This window comes from Ovis aries, chromosome 2 (assembly GCF_016772045.2).
Source record: "Ovis aries strain OAR_USU_Benz2616 breed Rambouillet chromosome 2, ARS-UI_Ramb_v3.0, whole genome shotgun sequence".
In the NCBI taxonomy this organism is placed as follows: domain Eukaryota; kingdom Metazoa; phylum Chordata; class Mammalia; order Artiodactyla; family Bovidae; genus Ovis; species Ovis aries.
In genome coordinates, this window is record NC_056055.1 from 104,397,850 (window position 1) to 104,420,367 (window position 22,518).

Genomic DNA, 22,518 nt, shown 5'->3' on the forward strand with positions numbered 1-22,518 from the left:
CTGAAAGAAGATGCTTCAGAGGACTCAGCCCCAGGCCGAGTCCCCGTCTGATATTCCTCACCCCAGCTCCTGGCTCACTGCAGCCCCCCGACACAGAGGGGACGTCTCCCCGCCAACGGGGCGGGAGAGTGGAGTGTCACGGCTCTCCCTCGCAGGCAGAGAGGCAGAGACCCTCGCGTGGGAGTCTTGCGCTCACAGCCCCAGGGGAGAGTCGCCCCCAGAAGTTCTCTCTTCCCGACAGGAATCCTGAATGCATTTTTCTCTCGGCCCTGTGACAAGCGACAGTCACACCCGGTGCCGGGGAGAAAGGACACTGGTGCTCCTTCTGTCCTGCCCGCGCAAGGAAGCGAGGGGCAGCGCGGGGTGCCATCACATCCCCTCCGAACTGGGACGGGCTTCAGAGTGAGCAGTTGGCGCTTCCGCGGGGACAGGCCGCGCTCCCTGCGATCAGCCGCCGGGGTGGGGCCGCTCCCCCTCCTCACCTCCGATCTGCCGGCTGCAGCTGTTTCCGACAGGTGCTTGGGCTCTGCGCGGCAGATGGCGACCAAAATGGGCCGCTTGGCAGGGCCTGCCGCACGCCGCCCTCCGCCACACGCTGATGTGTGTACAGACACATGTCCAAGCCTGGCTTTGTCCTAAAGGACCGCCTGGGAGTCCAGGTGACACCAGAGGGCTCATTCCAGAGGACACCCTTGTCCCTGGGCCCTTCCCCCCCACCTGAGGCCCTTGGTGTTTGGCTACCAGACTGGAAACGGCCCGGGACCACCCCCAGACGCCACTCTCTCCCTCCCTCACTCAGCGGCCAAGTGAGGCCTCGCTGGTGTGTTTGCCCGGCGCTGCCCGCTTCCCCAGGGCGCCCCACGAGGCTTCGGGCTCGGCCTGATGAGACCCACAGAGGCCAGGCTGCAGCGCCCGCATTGCAGGACTTCAGAGCAGAGGCCGCGCCCCGAGCTGCCCCTCCCGTCTGTATCCCGGAGCGCAGTCCTGTGGACATAGGCTGGGGACACCCCCAAATGCACTCGGAGGGTCATCCTTGTGAAACAGCAGGACGCGTCTGGGCCCTGGTGCCGGGGACAAGACACACAGCTCACCCTCAGGAGGGAGCCAGGGGCAGTGAGCGGCGGGCGCTTCCCAGGCCCCTTCTGCACCTGAGTGGAGAGCCGCCCGCTGACAACGTGTCCCTCCACCCCCTCAGAGGAGCAGGGCCACCCCCAGCCCCCAGCGTTCCTGCCCGTGGCCTCCAGGAGCCCCCACACTGTGTCTGGGCTGCTCTTTCTAAACAGCTAAGCAGGCAAGGCAACCAGATGAGGTGACATCTGGCTCGAGGCTGCTGCCAAGTCACTGCCGCTCCATCCCTGGCAGGGAGGAGGCGAGCTCCTCGTGCCAGACTCTTAGAGAGAGAGAGAGAATAAGACTGTGTGTTCCATGCCCCACATTTTTTCTCCTTTTTATACCCTGACACCTCGGCTGTCACTTTTCCTTTCCCTGGTACTTGGGCGCCAAGGACCCAATATCCATTAACTGTTCAGAGCACATACTTACCACCTGACGGGGATCAGAGCACTGGAGTAAATGATGTGAGTGGGGCTGGCATGGGGAGATGTAAAGGTGAATTCCGAGGGAAAGGCAGGGTAAAGAATCCACCTGCCAGTGAAGGAGACACAGGAGATGTGGGTTCAATCCCTGGGTCAGAAAGATCCCCTGGAGGAGGAGATGGCAACCCACTCCAGTGTTGTTGCCTGGAGAATCCCATGGACAGAGGAGCCCCGCAGGCTACAGTCCAGGGGGTCACACAGTCGGACACAACTGAATGCATATGTGTGCACACACACACGTGAGCACACACGGACGCCTGCTGGCTTGTAAGGGACAGAGCGTGACAGGGGGCAGCCACCCACAGTGTTCGCCATGGGATGAAGGGCCCTGTTCCCTGCCTTTCCACGGTACGGAGGAGGAACGTGAACAGTTTTCACCGTATCCCGTTCTTTGTGGAGTGACAGGAACAGCCTGGTGCCTGAGGGCCAGGCTGGAACCGGAAACCAGACTCACCCATTTGTGTCAGGCAGGGCAGCTAGAGGAAGCCCAGCTGGCAGGCCAAGCACAGAACCGAACAGTCACGGTAGCTTGCCGGCTGTGTGACCTTGGGCAAGTTCCTTAACCTCTCTGAGCCTCTGTCGTCCATCTGGAAAACGAGACAGTTTGTGAATGTCCAGCGAACACCTCTACGAGGTGATGTTCTCCTTTGTATTTTCAGAGAGGAGGACGTTGAGGTACAGACAGGATAAGGGACCTGGCCAGGTCACGCAGGTCAGTGGGGGTAGCCTGATAGGAAGTGAAAGGGCAGAAAGGGGAGAGGTGGCGTGGGGTGCCCAGGGGCAGGCAAGCTGGAGCTTGTCTCAGGAAGGCCACACGGCAGATGCGGGCAGCACAGCCCAGGGTGTGTTGGCCCTCTCCTCCGCACTGGCCACTAGATGTTGCTTGCTTATATTCAAAGCGCCCACTTTTCCCTCTCGGCATCAGTTAAGCCGATGTCATACTCCCAAACACAAGGATGTGTTATTTCTTTTCCGCATGTGAGCCGTGTCTCCCCTGCTCTGCGCTCGCTCCTTTGACTTGAGTCCTGCCTTGAGTCCTGCCTTGTCACATGTGACATTTTCTTCATGTGGTTAGTGAATGCAGCGGAGCCGTGTGAAGGTTGACATACCATCCCCAGCCTTTCAGCAGCTCCCCTCAGCTCCAGATCAGGGCGGGGGATCCTGGCCTGAGTCAGCAGGCTGGGGCGGTGGGGGGAGCGGGGCAGAGGGCGTGCTATGATGACAAAGCAGACAGAGGTCGGCGCCGCCACAGCCTGGGAAGCGTTGACGACAGGGTGGACTCATGCTGCGTTCAGGACAAAGTGTCAGGGTTTGCTTGATGAGTGTGATTTGCTGGGAGACGTCAGCAAGGAGAGAGTTGGCAATGGCAGTGAGAAGTAAAATTTAGGGGCTAGGCGGCTGCTTCTGTCGGGAATTCAGAGAGAGTGAGCAGGAGAAGACGAATGACCTTGGGAGACAGAACAGAAAGACTCCAGTTTGGGGTGTGGTGTGTCTGAAGCCCTGGGAAGGTGCATGGCGGGATTCAGTAAGCAAGAGAAGGGTCTGGCTCCCCCAGAGCACGGCACGCGGGTCGTCCTTGGTCTACACAGCACAGCACCTGGAGTGTAGGATGGTTTTGCATTTCTCTCAGAATTCTTGCACGCTCCTTGCACTTCTATTTTATGCCTTTTCTATCTCCTGTGGTGATTGCATTCTGAATCCAGATCCGATATTGATTCTGGCAGTTTTGTCAAGGATCCCTTAAATCTTTAAGCTACTCTGGCCACACAGAGGTTCTTTGAGTAGATTAATGATTGTATCAAAAAGAGCCAATAGATAACAAAAATTCTTTCTCCAAAGCAGTGGACACACTGACAAGCTCTGTTTGGGGCTGATCACGAGAGGAGCAGCGTGGCAGACAATCTGTGTCATCACAGACAGGGAGCTAGTTTAATGACAGGACTCAAAAGCCAGGGATAAATGGCCACGTCTCTGGGAGGAAAAGTATCAAAACCAAGGTTCTCAGGATCATAAAGATTCGACATAAATTGGACCCGTCCCTAACTTACATCTTTATAGTGATATTCAAAGGGGAATATATCTTTAAAAATCCAAGTGTTTTTTGTTGTTGTTGTTCAATCAGTAAGTTGTGTCTCTTTGCAACTCCATGAACTATAGCACACCGAGTTTCTCTGTCCTTCACCGTCTCCTGGAGTTTGCTCAAACTCATGTTCATTGAGTCAGTGATACCATTCAACCATTTCATCCTCTGTCACCCCCTTCTCTTGTCTTCAGTCTTTCCCAGCATCAGGGTCTTTTTTCAGATGAGTCGGCTCTTCCCATCAGGTGGCAAAAGTATTAGAGCTTCAGCATCAGTCTTTCCAATGAATATTGGAACTGATTTCCTTCAGGATTGACTGGTTTGATCTCCTTGTCATCCAGGGGACTCTCAAGAGTCTTCTCCAGCACCAAGGTTTTAGATGAAGTTAATTTCTTCCATCATGTTGAAAACAGACAATATACATATTCTACCATGGTGTATTGTCAATTGACCTGAAATACATTTTAGTTCGTAAGAGGGCAGCCACAGTGAGTGGTTAAGAGCAGGGACTCGGGAGTGGGGCTGTCTGGGTTTGAATCCTGGTCCCTCCCTCTTCTCCGTGCTGAGTCCGAGGGGCTGTTATGAGGATGGCTCGTGTAATGCATGCAGGATGGTGCCTTGCACAGGGTGAGGGCTCCAGGCATGTCGGCTCTCAGCCCCTTGTCATCTCTGCCCTGCCCCTTACCTCCACATTCTCTTCCTTGCCTGCCAGGAACACAGGATTTTCTGTAGGGTCTTCGTCGACTTTCATCAAGATATTTCTTCTTCGAGAAAATCAAAGGGAGAGAGATTATCCCCCAAGACCTGTGTCCAGGTTCTCCCCAGGAGGCACTGCCATTGTCCCACGGCAGTGCTCAATGCTCGTGCATCAACGGAGCCCCAGCACCCTGGTGCAGGAAGTCTGGTTCCTGGGCTGCGTCCCAAGTACCGAAAACCTGTGTGACATGTAAAATGTGAAGTCACGCGTCAGATGTGTCTGACGAGGAGAGGGTGAAACGAGACTTCAGTTAGTAGGCTCTGGTTTTCCCACCTCCTCCAGGCATAATCCTACCACTTTCCCCAGTGGGACATACCGAGGGCTCAAAAACAGATTGTGTTGCTGTTGTTTAGTCGCTAAGTCGTGTCCGACTCTTTGCGACCCCGTGGACGGCAGCGCACTCCCCAAAAGATCACAACATCTTCAGAATAACTCACAGCATATGAGCAGTGCTGCTGGGATGGAATGTGTAACCTCATCCGCTCCTCAAAGGGAAATCACTTCATCCCCATTTTGCAGAAGAGACGGCCAGGCCTCAAGGTCACATGGTTTGGTTGAGCCAAGAATAGAATTCAGACCCCTCTTGTCAGTCTCATCTACATAAAGTGATCTACTTGAGAACCCATGAGATATTATCAAGAAGTTTCGATGCTTGGGGATACAGAGTGCTGCTTTAAACACACAGCCTGTCGTCTCACCTCCAGGTAACATGGGCTCAGATCACCTTCACCGGAAAGCGTGTGAGGTGATCTGTGGTGGCGTTACCACACTGAAGTTGTATAATTAGCTTATGTCCCTGCCATCTTCTCTCAAGGGAGTTCCAGTTCTCCCACTGGTTCTAAGCCTTAAAGAAAATTAAAATTACACCCATAGCCTATTTTGGATTCCTTCTCTCTTTTTTTTATGTTTCTGTTTCTCTTCTCTCTCCTTCTCTCCCTTCCTTTCATCTTTTGGAACAAAAAAGAAAAAGAAAAACAACCCTGACTGTACTTCATTGCTAAGAAGCTTAAACAGCCTGAATAGAGTCTTCATTAATCCAGACCCCTCGTCTTATCTCCACTCAGGTGTCGTTTGTTCCTTTGTGATTGTGTTAGCAATTAGGAGCACTGAAGAGGCCAGGGTCCTCCCACGACGGCAGCTTAGAGGTTGAGATGCAGTTGCCGGAAGCCAGGAGACAGCGTAGGCTTGTCACCTCCAGCTTCTGGACTGCACACTGACAGTGTCACAGGGAACAGCCTTTTGTGGGCCAGCTTCCCATTTACTTGCCCCGTGTCAGCTTTAAGCCTTAGAGGAGACCAACAAAAGCTTCTTTTCTTTCTTTCTTTAGCATCATCGTATATTCTCTGCCATGCGAGGCTGGAAGCAAAAGCATTAAAGTAAAATATATCTTAAATGCGCTTCCTCTTAGAGCTTTTATTTTACTTCATAGCCCTATTTTTAGTTTCCTTGGATAATAATAATAAAAAAAAAAGCCCAATCATTTCATTCTTAGCCCTAGACAATACAGTGCGAGGTTATACATATTGCAGCCCTGGGGAGAATTTCTGCTTGCAAGCTGGCCAGCCTGTTTGCAGTTGACAGATGTAACCTACTCCAGGGCAGAGAAAGTCTCAAGGGAGGTTTTAATTTCTTAATATTGAAATGAGCACAACTTTTATTGTCTTAATCAGTGAATAAAAAAACAATAAAATTGCTAAGTCTCATTTTTTTTTTAAACTCAATGTAAGAGGATTTTAAGAAATTGCAATTGCTCTTTAAGTTACTGTTGAAAAGTTAATTTTCTCTGTGTTTGAGAAGATTCTTCCAGCGGTTCTGCAGATAGTCGTACCACAGTGATATGAAACATTCTTCCGAGCTTTTGCAGGGAGGCCACTCCTCAATAGGGAAAAGGTGTGTGCTAAGGTGTGCAGCGTAAGTGTACTTGTCTTTGAAGAGAACACGACTTGGCTTTCATCACGTTTCATGAGCTGAGGATCCAGGAGTATCCATTTTAAATTGCAGCAGAAATTTTTTAATGCGAACTGCATTCTTTCAGAATATATGCTACTTTTGGCAAGGGGCTCCATAGAGAAATATTTCTGACTATGAATAAAGAAAAGAGTTTCTGATGGTAATTAGTAGCTTTTATAAAGTCATAATGAACATGTTTCAACTGTTTGTCCGAACAAATAATTTTATACAAACAAAGCTGATTTATTACATGCAGTCATTTTTACGTATTTCTTAATTTAATCCAACCTAAGACAAATTTCTTAAAAATGAAGGTTCACCAGTTTCTGGGACCATATGTGAGTCAGTTGTGGTTCCCTGGTACAGTCCCTTCAGAAGGACAGAATAGATGTTTCTTGCACTAAATTGAAAATTGCTTAAGGAGCTGTGTGTGTATATGTGGATATATATTTATATATAGAGAGATAGATGCCATATGCAAATAAAATATGAAACAGCGCCTTACAGATAGAGAGCCAAGATGCTCAGCGGGAGCACAGCAGAGTTTCAGGGCAGAGGTTGTGCCCTTGAAATCAAAACTTAACTTTGGAATATATAAAGAATCCTCAAAACTCAACAACAGGAACAAATAAATCAGTTTAAAAACTGGGTAAAAGCTTGGAACAGACGCTTCACCACAGAAGATATACAGAAGGCAGATAAGAGCATTAAAATATGCTTAATGTTATTGGTCATTAGGGAAATGCCAATTACGAGTGTGCTGGAAGACTGCTCCCCGCCAGTCAGGATGGCTAAATTAAAAAATAATGGCAGGACCAGGCGCTGACAAGATGCAGGGCAGTAGGACCTCTCAGACACTGCTGGCGGGAATGCAGAACGGTATGACCAGCCTGGAAAACCCTTTGGGACCTTCTCATCAAAGTTACTGTACACCTGCCAGGCGACCCAGCGGTCCCGCCCACTCATAGGTTTTTACAATACCTAAGAGAGTGCAGACTTATGTTAATACAAAACCTATGCTCGAATGTTTGGAGCAGCATTATTTATGATCGCCCCGAACTGAAAATAACCCAGACGTCCTCCAGTTGCTGAATAGATGGCCAGATCGTGGGATGTATCCATCTGAGAATGCCTTGCTCACTCGCCTCTGGCTGACCTCAAAGCCCCACAAGAGGAGAGAGAAAAAAGGCAGAGCTTAAAACCGCTGTCATGTTGAAGCTGTGTTTGCTCCAGCACACACGCAGGGCCAAAGGGTAGACGTCTCATCACTTCCCAACGTGTAAGGAACCCTGTGCCCAATCATTAAGTCTAAGAACAAACAGACAGCAGCAGCAGCAAGCCCAGAGCAAGGGCCATCTGATCTTCAGTTACCACTATGTTGATGTAAATGGCTAGTTTTCAGGAAAAAATTATGGGACAAAGGAACATGGAAGTAAGACTCACTAGACGAAGACTTTAAATTAGCTGTTATAAATATGCTCAAAGGCCTAAGGCAACCATGAGTAAAGAATGAAAGGAGGACTTCCCTGCTGGCTCAGTGGTAAAGAATCCGCCTGCCAGTGCAGAAGACATGGGTTCGATTCCTGACCCAGGAAGATCCCACATACCTCAGAGCCACTAAGCCTGGGAACCACAGCTACTGAGCCTGTGCTCAGGAGAAACCACCACAGTGAGAAGCCTGCGCATCACTACCGGAGAAGAGCCCCCTGCTCACTGCAACTAGAGAAAAGTCCACACGGCAATGGAGACCCAGCACAGCCACAACTAAATAAATATAATTTGAAAAAAAAAAAAGATGAAAGGAAAATATAAGACCAGTGCTCACCAAATAAAGGATACTAACAAGGAGGTAGAAATTATATTGAAAAGAGAACTAAATAGAAATTCAAAGGTATGATAACTTAAGCAGAAGAAGAAATCACTAAAGGGGTTGAGCCGGCAGAAGAAGAGAGAATGAGCACATGAAGCTAAGTTGATTGGAATTGTCCCGTCGGAAGAACAGAATTGAAAAATATTGGTCACGGCTGCACAGCTCTGAGACTATGCTAAAACCACTGAGATGCCAACTTCAAAGTGAATAAAAGGGAGCACAGTTTAGGAAAGGCTCAGGAACACACGATTCAAAGACAGACTGGCGGTGACGGGAGGGCCATCTCCTAGTCAAATCCTCCCCCTTTACAGCTGGGGAAACGGGGGCCAGGTGGGTGAGACCCGCTGCCCGGTGCCTGCGGTGTGATGGACACAGATTTCTTTATACATTTTACAGTTCTGGTGACCAGCCAGCCCAGCTGACCCTAGACTTTTCTAGTTTTAACACCAACAACCCCACAGTCTGAGGAGCCCCTGGTTGGTTGGTTGGTTAGTTGCTAAGTTATATCTGACTCTTTGCGACCCCATGGACTGTAGCCCGCCAGGCTCCTTTGTCCATGGGACTCTCCAGACAAGAATACTGGAGTGGGTTGCCATTCCCTTCTCCTGGGCATCTTCCTGACCCAGGGATGGAACCCACGTCTCCTGCATTGACAGGTGGCTTCTTTACCACTGAGCCGTCAGGGAAGCCCAGAGACCCCTGGTCCTGGGCAGACCAGGGTGGTTGGCTGCACTGTCTGCAGTGCAAACTGGGATGAATATTCTTTCCTGTCTCTCCGAATCCCTGAAACTCATCCATAAACGAGAAATGGTGGTATGCAGAAAAGTCCCTCTGCCTTGCTGAACTCAATGTTCTAAACTTAAGCAGCTGGCATTTTGCTTTAAGTTCCTTTCTATTCAACCTTTCAGAATGAAGGATCTTTCCTTTTAATGAAATTTGCATTTCATCCGCAAGGTAAAAGCCAGTGTCCTTGACTTCCCTGAAAAGTGACAAGTGGATGCTTTTGTAAACCAAACACTAAGGATAGAACAAAAACAGAGGTTGCCGTTAATTGAGTTCAGATATGAAAAAGCAGATGATAACCCTTAGAGATATATTCAGGGGAGAGAGAAAGAGAGAGATTCAGAGGAGAGACAGAAAGGAGAGGGAGAGAGATCCATTTCCTGTAAAATGAAAAGCCATGAAAGGAAAACTCATATAGGAAAAGTCACTTGAATTCCTTTTTGAACCCAGCAGATTCAAAAGGAAAGAGAAACCAGCAGTCCTTGAATGTGTGATTGATGTCAGTGACCTCACAGGTGAAAGAGGAGAGTGAAAAAGCTGACTTAAAACTCAGTATTCAAAAAACTAAGAACATGGCATCTGGTCCCATCACTTCATGGCAAACGGGAGGAAACGATGGAAACAGTAACAGACTTTATTTTCTTGGGCTCCAAAATCACTGCAGACGGTGACTGCAGCCATGAAATTAAGAGATGCTTGCTGCTTGGAAGAAAAACTATGACAAACCTAGGCAGCATATTAAAAAGCAGAGACATCACTTTGCTGACAAAGATTTATATAATCAAAGCTATGGTTTTTCCAGTAGTCATGTACTGGTGTGAGAGCTGGACCATAAAGAAGGCTGAGCGCCAAAGAATTGATGCTTTCGAGCCGTGGTGTTGGAGAAGACTCTTGACAGTCCCTTGGACTGCAGGGAGATCAAACCACTCAATCCTAAAGGAAATCAACCCTGAATATTCATTGAAAGGACTGATGTTGAAGCTGAAGCTCTAATCCTTTGGCCACCTGATGCGAAGAGCCTACTCATCAGAAAAGACCCTGATGCTGGGAAAGATTGAAGGCAAGAGAAGAGGGTGACAGAGGATGAGGTGGTTGGATGGCATCACTGACTCAATGGACGTGAGTTTGAACAGACTCTGGGAGTTGGTGAAGGACAGGGAAGCCTGGTGTGCTGCAGTCCTTGGGGTTGCAAAGAGTCGGACACGACTGAGCGAGTGAACAGCAACCTCATGGGTGGAGGAGGCACTGCAGAAAGCAGAGCCAGTGGGCGGGGGCAGATTTCAGCCTCACAGCTCTGGGCTCCTCCCTGGGGTTGCAGCCTGACTGTGCAACTCAGCGTTCCCTTCCCATAGGCTGCACCCAGTCCAACCTGCTATGTGGCTCCTCCTTTCAATGTACAAAGTGAAGAAGAAGGAAGGAGCCAGGAAATGGTGCTTGGAATTTGTAAGGTGCAGGGACGTGAGGACGACAATGGAGTTGTGGAAAAATGAATAGTCACCTCTTTCCCCACCATGGCCCGGTTTGCCCTGAAGCCATGGCTACAGCCAGGCAGGTGAACCTGAGAGGCATCTGGCAGCTTTGCCTGGGTTCAGGCGAATCCCTTCATCCTGTAGAATGTCCCTGCATGTCTCTGTGACCGCCGGGCAGTGGATACACAGAGAGTCTGTGGCTGAGTTACCTTAAACGGGAGCAAACGGAAAAAGGTAGACCATAAACTCGACGGCTCTGAAGGTCTCTTTCTCTGTCTGCTTTTTTAAAAGACAGTTTTAGAAAATATTTATTTATTTAGTAGAACTATGTGGGGTCTTAGTTGCAGCATGTGGGATCTTTAGTATACAAGATCCAGTTCCCTGACCAGAGACTGAACCTGGGCCCCTGCACTGGAAGAGCAGAGTCTTAGCCACTGGACCACCAGGGACATCCCTCCCTCCCCCCGACCCCCGAATCTGCTTTTGTCTCTTCCTGCTGTTCAGCTGAGTCCCGTTCAGATTCCTCCCGCCCCAGCCAGGCCCTCCAGCACCCTTCACATAAGCTTCCTGACCCCTCCCTCCATGCGCGTGGAGCAGACCCATCACTGTGCTCTCAACAGTGGTCATAAGATTCCCACGTCAGCCTCCGCTCCTTCAGGAACCCTTTCGCAGTGGGTTGGTTTTGCCCTCCTCCACGGCCGCAGCAGACTCTGCACCTCTAGTATTCCAGCACATTCTTCCCTCTGTCTTCACACGTGTGTATGACCCATCCCCTCTAGCAGAACCCTGCCCTCTCGATGGTGGATGGTGGTCCTCCACACTCCCAGCCTGTGGGTGGGGCTCCCACCTTGTCACCATGAGGGGTGTTAACCACTGCTCTGCACACCCAGGCCATCCCATCCTCGTCCCTGTCTAAACCATAAACTCCTTGAACTCAGGGAACGTTTCCTCTTAAGCCCTGCCTCGCCAACATCTACTACATACACAGAGGGCACTTAAGAGTGCAATTGCTCCCATGCCTTTCACGATTTCCGCTCTAGAGATTGTCTTGTTCACCTCTCTGTTCCCAATGCCTAGCACAGTCCACCACACCACGATCGCTGAAATTAGTTTATTAAATGAAATTGGAGAGTTTCAAAAACTTTATTTGCAGGAAAGTGACACGATGGGCTTGCGTGTCTGTCTTCCTGGAGCTTTCAGCCTCACACCCCAAACCAGGGAAGAGCAGGGTCCCTGATAGAGGAAATGAAATACTCTGTGGGGACTCCGCTCCAGGTGGTCACTGGCCTCACACCAGGGCCAGCTGCAGCTGTGCTGGCTGCTGTGGCGGAGTGAAATTGAAACTGTTAGTCGCTTATTCGTGTCTGACTCTTTGGGACCACACGGACTGTAGCCCCCCAGGCTCCACCATCCATGGGATTCTCCAGCTGAGAGTACTGGAGTGGGTTGCCATGCCCTCTAGCTCACGCCGGTGCTGGAGGGCTTGTGCCCACAAATGACAAGGGTCCCTTCCCCTTGCACCCTAGTGATCAGAGCAAGTCACATGGGCAACTTGACATCAGGAGTGACATTGATAACCATGAACACAGTCTGCCAAGCTTGTGCTCTAGAGTAGACGTTTTCAAGTCTATGCACATGGATCACCTGGAGACGATTTTAAGACACAGATCCTGATTCAGTAGGTCTGGGGAGGCGGCCGGATTTTGCACTTCTCACCGTTGTCGACACTCTGAGGGCCAAGGGGAAAGCTTTGAATCCTTCCTGGTGAAACTGAACTCCTTCCCGACAACCCACCTCTGCAGAGACTGAACTCAGCTCATAGCGCTCTCGGTTTGTGTCGCAAACCAAGAAAAACCTCCTTGCCAGTCAGAAGACACTCGTGGTTCACCTCGAGGGCGAGGCGGGCAGAGAGGACTAGATAACGAAACCACAAACAGCGTGACCCAATTGCAAAGTCTGGAGGAGAGAGCACAAGGATGGGGCAGCTGTTCTAAGAAGCCGGAGTCCTTCGATCCAGAGGCCACGATTTGCATAAGCAGGTTTGGCACGTGGGCCGAATTAGGTCTAATTGTGCCACCTCTTGGTCGCCTGTGACTCCCTTAGTTTCCCGGAGCCCGGAAGGGTCAGGGCAGCTCTGACCGGGTCTCATGAAGGCTTCAGCCCCGTGGGGCATCTTCCTTGTCCGTGGCGCGTCGTTGCTGTCCCAGGATCTTCCACTTGCCCTTGCAGGTGCTGATGGTCACTGATGGATGGAGATGTCCGTGGTTCCAGGACCTGGAGCCCCTGTCACTCCAGGGTCCTCTCTGATGTTGGGGGCGGTCAGCCTGTCCCCTCCTCCTTGTGGAGGAAGCTGAACCACTGTGGGCAAGGGCACACCTTCTCCCCACGTGTACCTATGCTTGTGCGGTGCTGAACTGCAAACACGCGTGCCTCTGCTCAGCTCAGGAGAGACGGTGTTTTTCTTCATAGTTCAGTTAGGTTCAGTCGCTCAGTCGTGTCCGACTCTTTGCGACCCCATGAATCGCAGCACGCCAGGCCTCCCTGTCCATCACCAACTCCCGGAGTTCACTCAGACTCACATCCACTGAGTCAGTGATGCCATCCAGCCATCTCATCCTCTGTCATCCCCTTCTCCTGCCCCCAGTCCCTCCCAGCATCAGAGTCTTTTCCAATGAGTCAACTCTTCGCATGAGGTGGCCAAAGTACTGGAGTTTCAGCTTCAGCATCATTCCCTCCAAAGAAATCCCAGGGCTGGTCTCCAGAATGGACTGGTTGGATCTCCTTGCAGTCCAAGGGACTCTCAAGAGTAGTTTTATTTAAAAGCCGTTCCAGTCACTTTATATCCTTTCACCCAAAGTTTTGATTGATGGCAATCTGGCCAGCCCGAAGCTGCCGGTGGAATAAAACTGCTGACTTGGGCATTGGCTTTGACTGAGCTTATTAAACGTGCATGGTGTGTGCGCGCGCACGTGTGCGCAGGATGAAAACAGCACAGGATTCGACGGAATGAGATCTGGAAGAAACTGAAGGGCTCTCGGTTCAGAAGAGCGAAGTAGGAACTGAGGAGGGGCTGTGCCTGTACATGCTCCCTGCCGCCACTAGAGGGCGGAGTTCAGGTCGGCCTCTGCGTCTCCTCGGTCCCGCCTGGAGCCTTTTTCTCTCTCTAAGGCAGAGCTGACTGGCCTTAGGCAGCAGTCTCTGGTCGATTTGTTAAAAGTCCGCCCCTAATTTCCTGTGAGCTCAGTATCAAAAACTGGATTTCACTTCTAGGACACTAATTTCTTCCCATGAAAACATCTTTTGAAAGTGATCATAACATAAAACACACTTACATGCTCCAAATAATTACATCAAAACCGAACACATGGCTGACTGAATTCCTTTGGTGGGTGGAGGAGGTGGGGTTTGCTTGGATCAGGCTTCTCGAGGCTTTAAAACATATGCACCTGAACTGCAGGTACCTTCTTCCCTTCCTGGTGGCTTTCTCACTGGCAACAGAGCCATTTCTCACTGGATCTTTAAACTGTGATTGAAATTAAGATACACCTAAAAATGGTTAAGATGGAGAACTTGAAGTTATGTGGATTTTACCACAATTAAAAAAAAAAAAAGTGAGATGACCAAGAAATACGTTGCATTTTTTGAGTCACAAGGATGTGAGCAGGGCTGTGGGGCGGGGGGCGGGGTGTGATCCATGTTTGGGTGCCTAGGTCTCTTTTGGAGATTTTAAAATAACTCCTAAGGGGTTGGGGGTAGCACCTTCACCTGGCTGAGGTATTCTTGCAGCAGTGCTGGAAATAGGGGGCAGGTTCTCATCTGAATCAACCCTGAATACTCTTTGGAAGGAGTATTCCAAAATACTGAAACTGAAGCTGCAGTACTTTGGCTGAAGCTACAATACTGTGGCCACCTGATTCAGCTAACAGCTGGCTCACTGGAAAATACCCTGATGGTGGGGAAGGTTGAGAGGAGGAGGAGAAGGGGGAGACAGAAAATGAGACGGCATCACTGATTCAATGGATATGAACTTGGGCAAACTCCGAGAGATGGCGAGGGACAGGGAAGCCTGGCGTGCTGCAGTCCATGGAATCGAAGAGAGTCAGACACAACTTCCCGGCTGAACAATAACAGGTTCTCATCAGAGCTCAGCTGTGGACAAGCCCCCTCTCTCCGTGGGCTTTACTGTCCTCCACTGAGAAATAACAGAAATAACTGTTTCCTCTTCGTGGGCTAGAGTGTGTGGAGAAGCCCTTTGGAGACACAGTACAGGGACCTGGGACTGAGCTGCTTCTTTGCCTCGGTGTCCGCCCTGGTCAGGCCCCGCCTGTGGAGCCTCCAGGCAGGCGTTCAGGGTGGCGTCAGTCTGTCTTTCCCTCACAGTAGGCCGAGTAGCCCCAGACACTGGGAGAATCAAAGCTGACAGTGAGCTCGTTAGCAGGTTGCAGAAGCAGAGTGGGCTTGTATTCACTCATTTTGTTGAAAGAAAGGCTTCCTGCCGGCAGCCCTGGAAGGATAGGTCCGGCCCAGGACACTCCCACAGGCAGACACGCCCCGCCACCTCCTCTGCAGGCTGGGGCCGGAGCCGCCCGCTGAGGGCAGGGAGCTCTGCCCGGCTCTGGGAGCACCCCCGCAACCTCTTTTTCCTGCCCCCCAGAGACGGGAGCGCAGCCGTAGAAGTAGGGCGTGCGTGGGAGGGAGTGGAGGAGGAGGCCTGCCTACCGAGGGCAAGATGGTGGGCTCCTTTCCCCCAGGCTGGGCGTTGATGGGAAAGTGGGCCAGGCCTGCCACAAAGTCCTCACGTGCCAGGGGGCCAGGTGCCATCTCTGCCTGACCTTGGATGCTCATCAGAGCACACTTACTATGCTCTAGGGTGCGTGTGTGTGTGTCTGTGTGTGTCCGTATGTTGGTGTGTGTCTCTGTGCGTTTGTGTATCTGTGTGTGCGTCTCTGTGTGTATGTGTCCGTGTGTGTGTGCACCCCTCCAGTATGTGTGTGTGCATGCTTCTCCAGAGTGTGTTTGTGTGCACATGTGTGTGTGTTCGTGTGTGTGTACGTGTGTGTGTGTACCCCTTGGAGGAGGGTAGGTCCTGGGAGGGCCAGGGGGCAGTGACGTGTGTGTGCCCGTGTGTGTGTGTGTGTGTGTGTGTGTGTGTGTGTGTGTGTGTGTGTATCCCTCAGAGAAGGCAGGCCCTGGGAGGGGCTGGGGCAGTAACTTGCTCTTGCTAAGGGTGCAACTGAGGAAGCAGAGGGCCCGGGCTCTGGGAAGGAGGGAAGCCAGGGACGAGGCAGGGTTTCTCGGTTTCCTACTTCCTCGGTCTTTTCATCCAATATCTTTAGTGCAATTTTGTCCTCACTTCCCGGTTTCAGATGGAGGTTGAGGATAGCCCTGAGCTAAGGGAGGCTGCAGCCCAGAGGCCGCTGGCCCAGTGCACGGGGTGACCTGCACCCTAGAGCAGACGTGGCCGGGATGTCCTAGTCTAACGGGAAGTGCAGGAGGGCAGCATGCGGTTCTGGCTCCGGTGGGCTTTCATCGCCATTTATTCTCAGGCTCTCCTCTCAAATGAGAGTGTGGTGTCTGCCATCTTGTGGCGGAGCTTGGTACTGCCGGCCGCCGCCCCACACCTCCTCCCTGCGGCTCCTGAAGGCCTCTGCTCTCTGGGTAAGGCCTCTGCTCTCTGGGTAAGGGTCGCTCAGAGCCTGGCCAATAAGCGCTCACTGCCGCCGGCTCCCTGCCTCTGGGAAAAGGAGCTTCTGGAGAAGGCGGCTGTGAGCTCCAGGGCCTTATGAAGGTTGTCCTTGTTTGTACCAGGAGGGTGGCCGTTTGTGAGGGAGAGGGGTCCATGCTGAGCGCGTGGTGAGGAGGTGACCCACAGAGAGGATGAGCCAGGGTGGGGAGTGAGCGGGGACAGCCTGGGTCTGAGATTCTCAGGTCTCAGAGCAGGCCGACTCTCATCCAGAGCGGTCCATCGTGGCCTCGGCGGGGAAAGGTGTCAGGTCGGAATTTAAGGTCACCTTGGCACATGGGGACTCGTGTCGGAGCTTAGGGTCTGCTGAGTGGGGACCAGCGTCCCCGCGTCAAAATCCGGCCGTTGTGGCTGAGCTTCCGACTGGCGAGGGTGTGAACTCTGCTGGTAAGTCTGGGACCCTCAGAGTCCAACCTTCGATTTGGTACTTGGCTCTGGCCACAAAAGACAGGACATTAGTATCAATATCTGTAGTCAGTCTGAGAAGCTCTCTGGTTCTCTGAACTTGGGCCGGGCTTGTCAGGTCCCAGCCCCACATCTTTCTCTTTCATAAGCTCTCAAGTGGCGCCCGGAGAACAGCACGCACCCCAGAGTGTTCCCTGGCCACAGCCCCCTCATGTTGCAAAGCCAGCCGCCCATCAATGGTCCTTCTTCACAGGCAAACCTTAGTGACCGTGGAAGTAAATGCCTGGCACCACAGACGGTGGGTGGGGCACTGCTGTGCTTTGCACGCACGATGAGGCCACTCTTGACCTGAAGTCTGACCAGGATGGTTAACCAGTACCCTGGTCTTGATGCGCAGGAAGGTTTTGGTTCCTGCAAACAGTTCTGGCACCAAAGGCCAAGTTCACCGGCTGGGGTTCATCACAGAAACAGAACATGTTTGAGATATCTTAAGGGGGGTAGTTTTACACAGAGAATTCGGTGCCTCCAGAATAATCTGAAAGGCTGTTGGAGTGAAGGTCAGGGAACAGCACCTCTGGAACTGGGGATGCCAAAAAGTGACAGAAATTGCTAGAATCACTGTGATGACTGTAACTGTCCTCAGCACAAGAGCCCATGGTTCTCAGGAGGAGCTGACGGGGCCCCAGGTCTCCTCTGGGCCCACTCCTGTGCCCATCCTCACAGCTATGCCTGGCGGGTGGCGGCTTCTCCTTGGGTTTACCTGCCAGGGGCCGCACGCACATCTGCCACTGGTGGGATCTAGACTGGGGCCGCTGGCAGTAGGGTCTGGGAAATGCAGTTCCCTACTTGCGGCCACGGCTTCCCTGGTGGCTCAGGTGGTAAAGAATCTGTATGCTAATACAGGATGCCTGAGTTCAGTTCCTGGGTTGGGAAGATCCCTGGAGAAGGGAATGCCAACCCACTCTGGTATTCTTGCCTGGAGGATCCTGTGGACAGAGGAGCCTGGCGGGGTACAGTCCATGGGGTCACAAAGAGTCGGACACGACTGAGCGACTCACACTTTCATTTTCACTTTCAACTTGCAGCCTGTACAATAGCAGGGCAAGCTGAGGACATCAGGGCCACAGCGCAGTACTGTGCACACACTCAAATACCGAAACAGTAACAGTTACTTCCTTCAGATGGCTGTTGTGAAGCTGAAATTATCACAGTGTGGCACATAGTAAACCCTTGATAATTGCTCGTTTACAAAAGATTGTCCCAAAGTCAGAATGGCTCCCCATTTTCCTTTCTAACCCTTATAAGGAAACTGCCTGCATCTGAGCTGTGGGGTCCAAACCTCAAGCCTTGGTGAGGCCCCTTCCATTAATCCTGCACCTGCCCGTCATCAGATCCTCTGTTGGCCTCATTCTGGCTCAGAGGCCTGGCAGGAGATCCAACAGAAAGGTGAAGGCTCTCAGGGAAGAATGGATCAGTGAATCATGCATGCTTGCTAAGTCGCTTCAGTTCAGTTCAGTCGCTCAGTCGTGTCCGACTCTTTGCGACCCCATGAATTGCAGCACACCAGGCCTCCCTGTCCATCACCAACTCCTGGAGTTCACCCAAACTCCTGTGCATCAAGTTGGTGATGCCATCCAGCCATCTCATCCTCTGTTGTCCCCTTCTCCTCCTGCCCTCAATCTTTCCCAGCATCAGGGTCTTTTCCAATGAGTCAACTCTTCACATGAGGTGGCCAAAGTATTGGAGTTTCAGCTTCAGCATCATTCTTTCCAATGAACACCCAGGACTGGTCTCCTGTAGGATGGACTGGTTGGATCTCCTTGCAGTACAAGGGACTCACAAGAGTTTTCTCCAGCACCACAGTTCAAAAGCATCAATTTTTTGGTGCTCAGCTTTCTTCACAGTCCAACTCTCACATCCATACATGACCACAGGAAAAACCATAGCTTTGACTAGACAGACCTTTGTTGGCAAAGTAATGTCTCTGCTTTTTAATATGCTATCTAGGTTGGTCATAACTTTCCTCCCAAGGAGTAAGCGTCTTTTAATTTCATGGCTATATCGCCATCTGCAGTGGTTTTGGAGCCCCCCAAAATAGTCTGACACAGTTTGCACTGTTTCCCAATCTATTTCCCATGAAGTGATGGGACCAGATGCCATGACCTTAGTTTTCTGAATGTTGAACTTTAAGCCAACTTTTTCACTCTCTTCTTTCACTTTCATTAAGAGGCTTTTTAGTTCCTCTTCACTTTCTGCCATAAGGGTGGTGTCATCTGCATATCTGAGGTTATTGATATTTCTCCCAGCAGTCTTGATTCCAGCTTGTGCTTCCTCCAACACAGCGTTTCTCATCATGTACTCTGTATATAAGTTAAATAAGCAGGGTGACAATATACAGCCTTGACGTACTCCTTTTCTTATTTGGAACCAGTCTGTTGTTGCATGTCCAGTTCTAACTGTTGCTTCCTGACCTGCATATAGGTTTCTCAAGAGGCAAGTCAGGTGGTCCGGTATTCCCATCTCTTTCAGAATTTTCCACAGTTTATTATGATCCACACAGTCAAAGGCTTTGGCATAGTCAATAAAGCAGAAATAGATGTTTTTCTGGAACTCTCTTGCTTTTCTGATGATCCAGCAGATGTTGGCAATTTGATCTCTGGTTCCTCTGCCTTTTCTAAAACGAGCTTGAACACCTGGAAGTTTACGGTTCACGTATTGCTGAAGCCTGGCTTGGAGAATGTCGAGCATTACTTTACTAGCATGTGAGATGAGTGCTACTGTGCAGTAGTTTGAGCATTCTTTGGCATTGCCTTTCTTAGGGATTGGAATGAAAATTGACCTTTTCCAGTCCTGTGTCCACTGCTGAGTTTTCCAAATTTGCTGGCATATTGAGTGCAGCACTTTCACAGCATCATCTTTCAGGATCTGAAATAGCTCAACTGGAATTCCATCACCTCCACTAGCTTTGTTCATAGTGATGCTTTCTAAGGCCCACTTGACTTCACATTCCAGGATGTCTGGCTCTAGGTGAGTGATCACACCATCATGATTATCCAGGTCGTGAAGATCTTTTTTGTACAGTTCTTCTGTGTATTCTTGCCACCTCTTCTTAATATCTTCTGCTTCTGTTAGGTCCATACCATTTCTGTCCTTTATCAAGCCCATCTTTGCATGAAATGTTCCCTTGGTATCTCTAATTTTCTTGAGGAGCTCACTAGTCTTTCCCATTCTGTTGTTTTCCTCTATTTCTTTGCACTGATCGCTGAGAAAGGCTTTTTTTTTTTTTAATCTCTCCTTGCTATTCTTTGGAACTCTGCATTCAGAAGCTTATATCTTTCCTTTTCTCCTTTGCTTTTCGCTTCTCTTCTTTTCACAGCTATTTGTAAGGCCTCCTCAGCCAGCCATTTTGCTTTTTTGCATTTCTTTTTCTTGGGGATGGTCTTGATCCCTGTCTCCCGTACAATGTCACAAACCTCCATCCATAGTTCATCAGGCACTCTGTCTATCGGATCTAGTCCCTTAAATCTATTTCTCACTTCCACTGTATAATCCTAAGGGATTTGATTTAGATCATACCTGAATAATCTAGTGGTTTTCCCTATTTTCTTCAATTTAAGTCTGAATTTGGCAATAAGGAGTTCATGATCTGAGCCACAGTCAGCTCCTGGTCTTGTTTTTGCTGACTGTAAAGAGCTTCTCCATCTTTGGCTGCAAAGAATATAATCAGTCTGATTTCAGTGGTGACCATTGCTTCAGTTGTGTCCAACTGTGGGCGACCCTATGGCCCGTAACCCGCCAGGCTCCTCTGTCCATGGGATTCTCCAGGCAAGAATACTGGAATGGGCTGCCATGCCCCCCTCCAGGGGATCTTCCCAACCCAGGGGCCGAACCTGCGTCTCCTGCATTGCAGGAGGATTCTTTACCGTCTGAGCCACCAGCAAAGCCCTTCAGTGACTCATGCCAAAAATTAAAGTGGATTTCCTGTGCTGGGCCAATTCGACAACTTCCTCTTAAATGGACCAACAATAGTCAAATCCTGATCTCTTTCCTCGCATCCCCCGTCTAAAACGGAATGTGTGAACCCAGGTCGCGTCTCTGTGGCCTTGAGCTCAGAGACCCCGGGCAGCCTGTACCAAGGAAGAACTAGGGCACAGCTGAAATCCAGAAGGGAGAGGAAACAGGCGGAGATCCACGGGGAACAATGTCTATTTCTTAATCCGTCTCCTGCCCCAAATAGCTGGGCTCTCCTCCCCCACTGGTGTTCACTGTGTTCCTCTGCCTGGCAGCAGGTGCCACCAGGCCTTAAACTGGGTCACAGAGGGCGGCAAGGAGCCGACCAGGCCCACAGGCCACAACCTGCCCGACTTCACTCCCCAGGCTCCAGACTGGAGGGGCAGAGCCCAGACTCCAGGCGGCCCCTGCCCTCCAGGGCTTCCCGCGGGGCCCCTGCTGCCCAGAGCCCCAACCAGCGAGGGGGGCATGCTTTGTCCACCCCGTGCGGAGGCAGAGGAGCCACACTGCCACCCCTCCCACTGCAGCCGTAGTGAGTGCCCTCAGGGACCCCTCCTCCCCAGGGCAGCCAGAGGGCCCACACAAGGGCTCCCGACACCCTGGGGGCAGAGCTAGTGTAGAGGGCAGAGTGTAAATTTCAGAATCAGAAAACAAACGAATTAAACCCCAGACTTGAAACCCCACAGCCCTGAGACACAGGGAGGGAGATGTTTGCTTGCTCAGGATAACCCAGCCTGGAAATGCCCGGGGGCAGGCCCCAAGCACCCACGCTGTTCACCACCCCCGCCCGTGGCCACGTGTCTGCCCCTCCCGTCCGGCCCCCGCCCCTTCTCCTTCCCAAGATCCGGGGCATCTGGTCCTGATGGTGCCTTTCTCTCCACAGGTTCTGTCGGAGCATGGTTTCGGCCTGATCACCACGGACATCCGGGAGGGACAGACCTTTTACTATGCGGAAGATTACCACCAGCAGTACCTGAGCAAGAACCCCGGCGGGTACTGCGGCCTTGGGGGCACCGGAGTATCTTGTCCCCTGGGTATTAAAAAGTAATTTCTCCCCACGCGGTCAGCCCTCGAGGTCACAGCAAAAATGCTTCCAACAGAAATGCTTCCATCCCTGCGGTTCACGCCAGGGATGTTTTGTAGTGCGCAAAGACATTCATGAAAATCTGGTTTATTAAGGGGTAATTTACATGAAGTGCCATGGCAAGTTGATGACATGTAATTTATGTCCTAATAAGTTATGGTGGGAGGAGCCCGCGGTGAAAATTTTTGGACCGTTTGCTGTCTGAATGAGGATGACGAATAATCAGTGTTCACTTTTCGTGCTTGGGTGCCTCCGGGGACCAAGCTGGCAGAATATGTGTTGGGAGGCGAGAGGTCAGGGCTTCCTTCACCACATGCCGCCCCTCTCAAAAGCCCTCCTGCCCTTCAGTGCCTTAAAATTTGCAGGCGTTTATAGCCTCAATGAGTGGTTCCCTGAAATACTTTGCTCAGCTGATCCTGTACATGTATAAGGGGCTTTCTCTCTCTTCTTCGCCCTCCTCGTGGCAGGGAAAAGCTATGAGTTAGCTTGATAAATTTTAACGCTTTGCTCACAGCTATGACATATGCTTGTTCTAATAAAGGCCTACAGTCTGCTAATACAAACTGATGTCTCATCTGTCTTTTGCTTGTTTAGGTAGGATACTTCTAAGTGTTATAAGATAAATTTTAGAGCTCTCAAAGGCTAAGTATCATTTTCCCCTGAATGGGAAATCTGATTGCAATCTTTAGAAAACATGTACAGCTCTAGCTCCCTGCAACTTTAGTAATAATAGCTGTTTTCCATCCGCCTGTTTTAGTCGTCACATCAGGG

The 22,518-nt window shown here is 50.8% G+C and overlaps 1 protein-coding gene across 4 annotated transcripts in view; it reads left to right on the top strand.

Annotated features, from left to right (window-relative positions):
- The window catches only part of MSRA (methionine sulfoxide reductase A), a 373,287-nt gene extending 350,977 nt beyond the window's left edge, over positions 1-22,310 (top strand). For all 4 annotated transcript variants that reach the window (XM_004004443.4, XM_042243545.1, XM_042243544.1 and 1 more), the window contains one exon: positions 21,547-22,310. In XM_004004443.4, the coding sequence (XP_004004492.2) occupies positions 21,547-21,711 (165 nt within the window). In that variant the 3' untranslated portion in view covers positions 21,712-22,310. The remainder of the gene's footprint in view (positions 1-21,546) is intronic.
- The last annotated feature ends 208 nt before the right edge of the window (positions 22,311-22,518 follow it).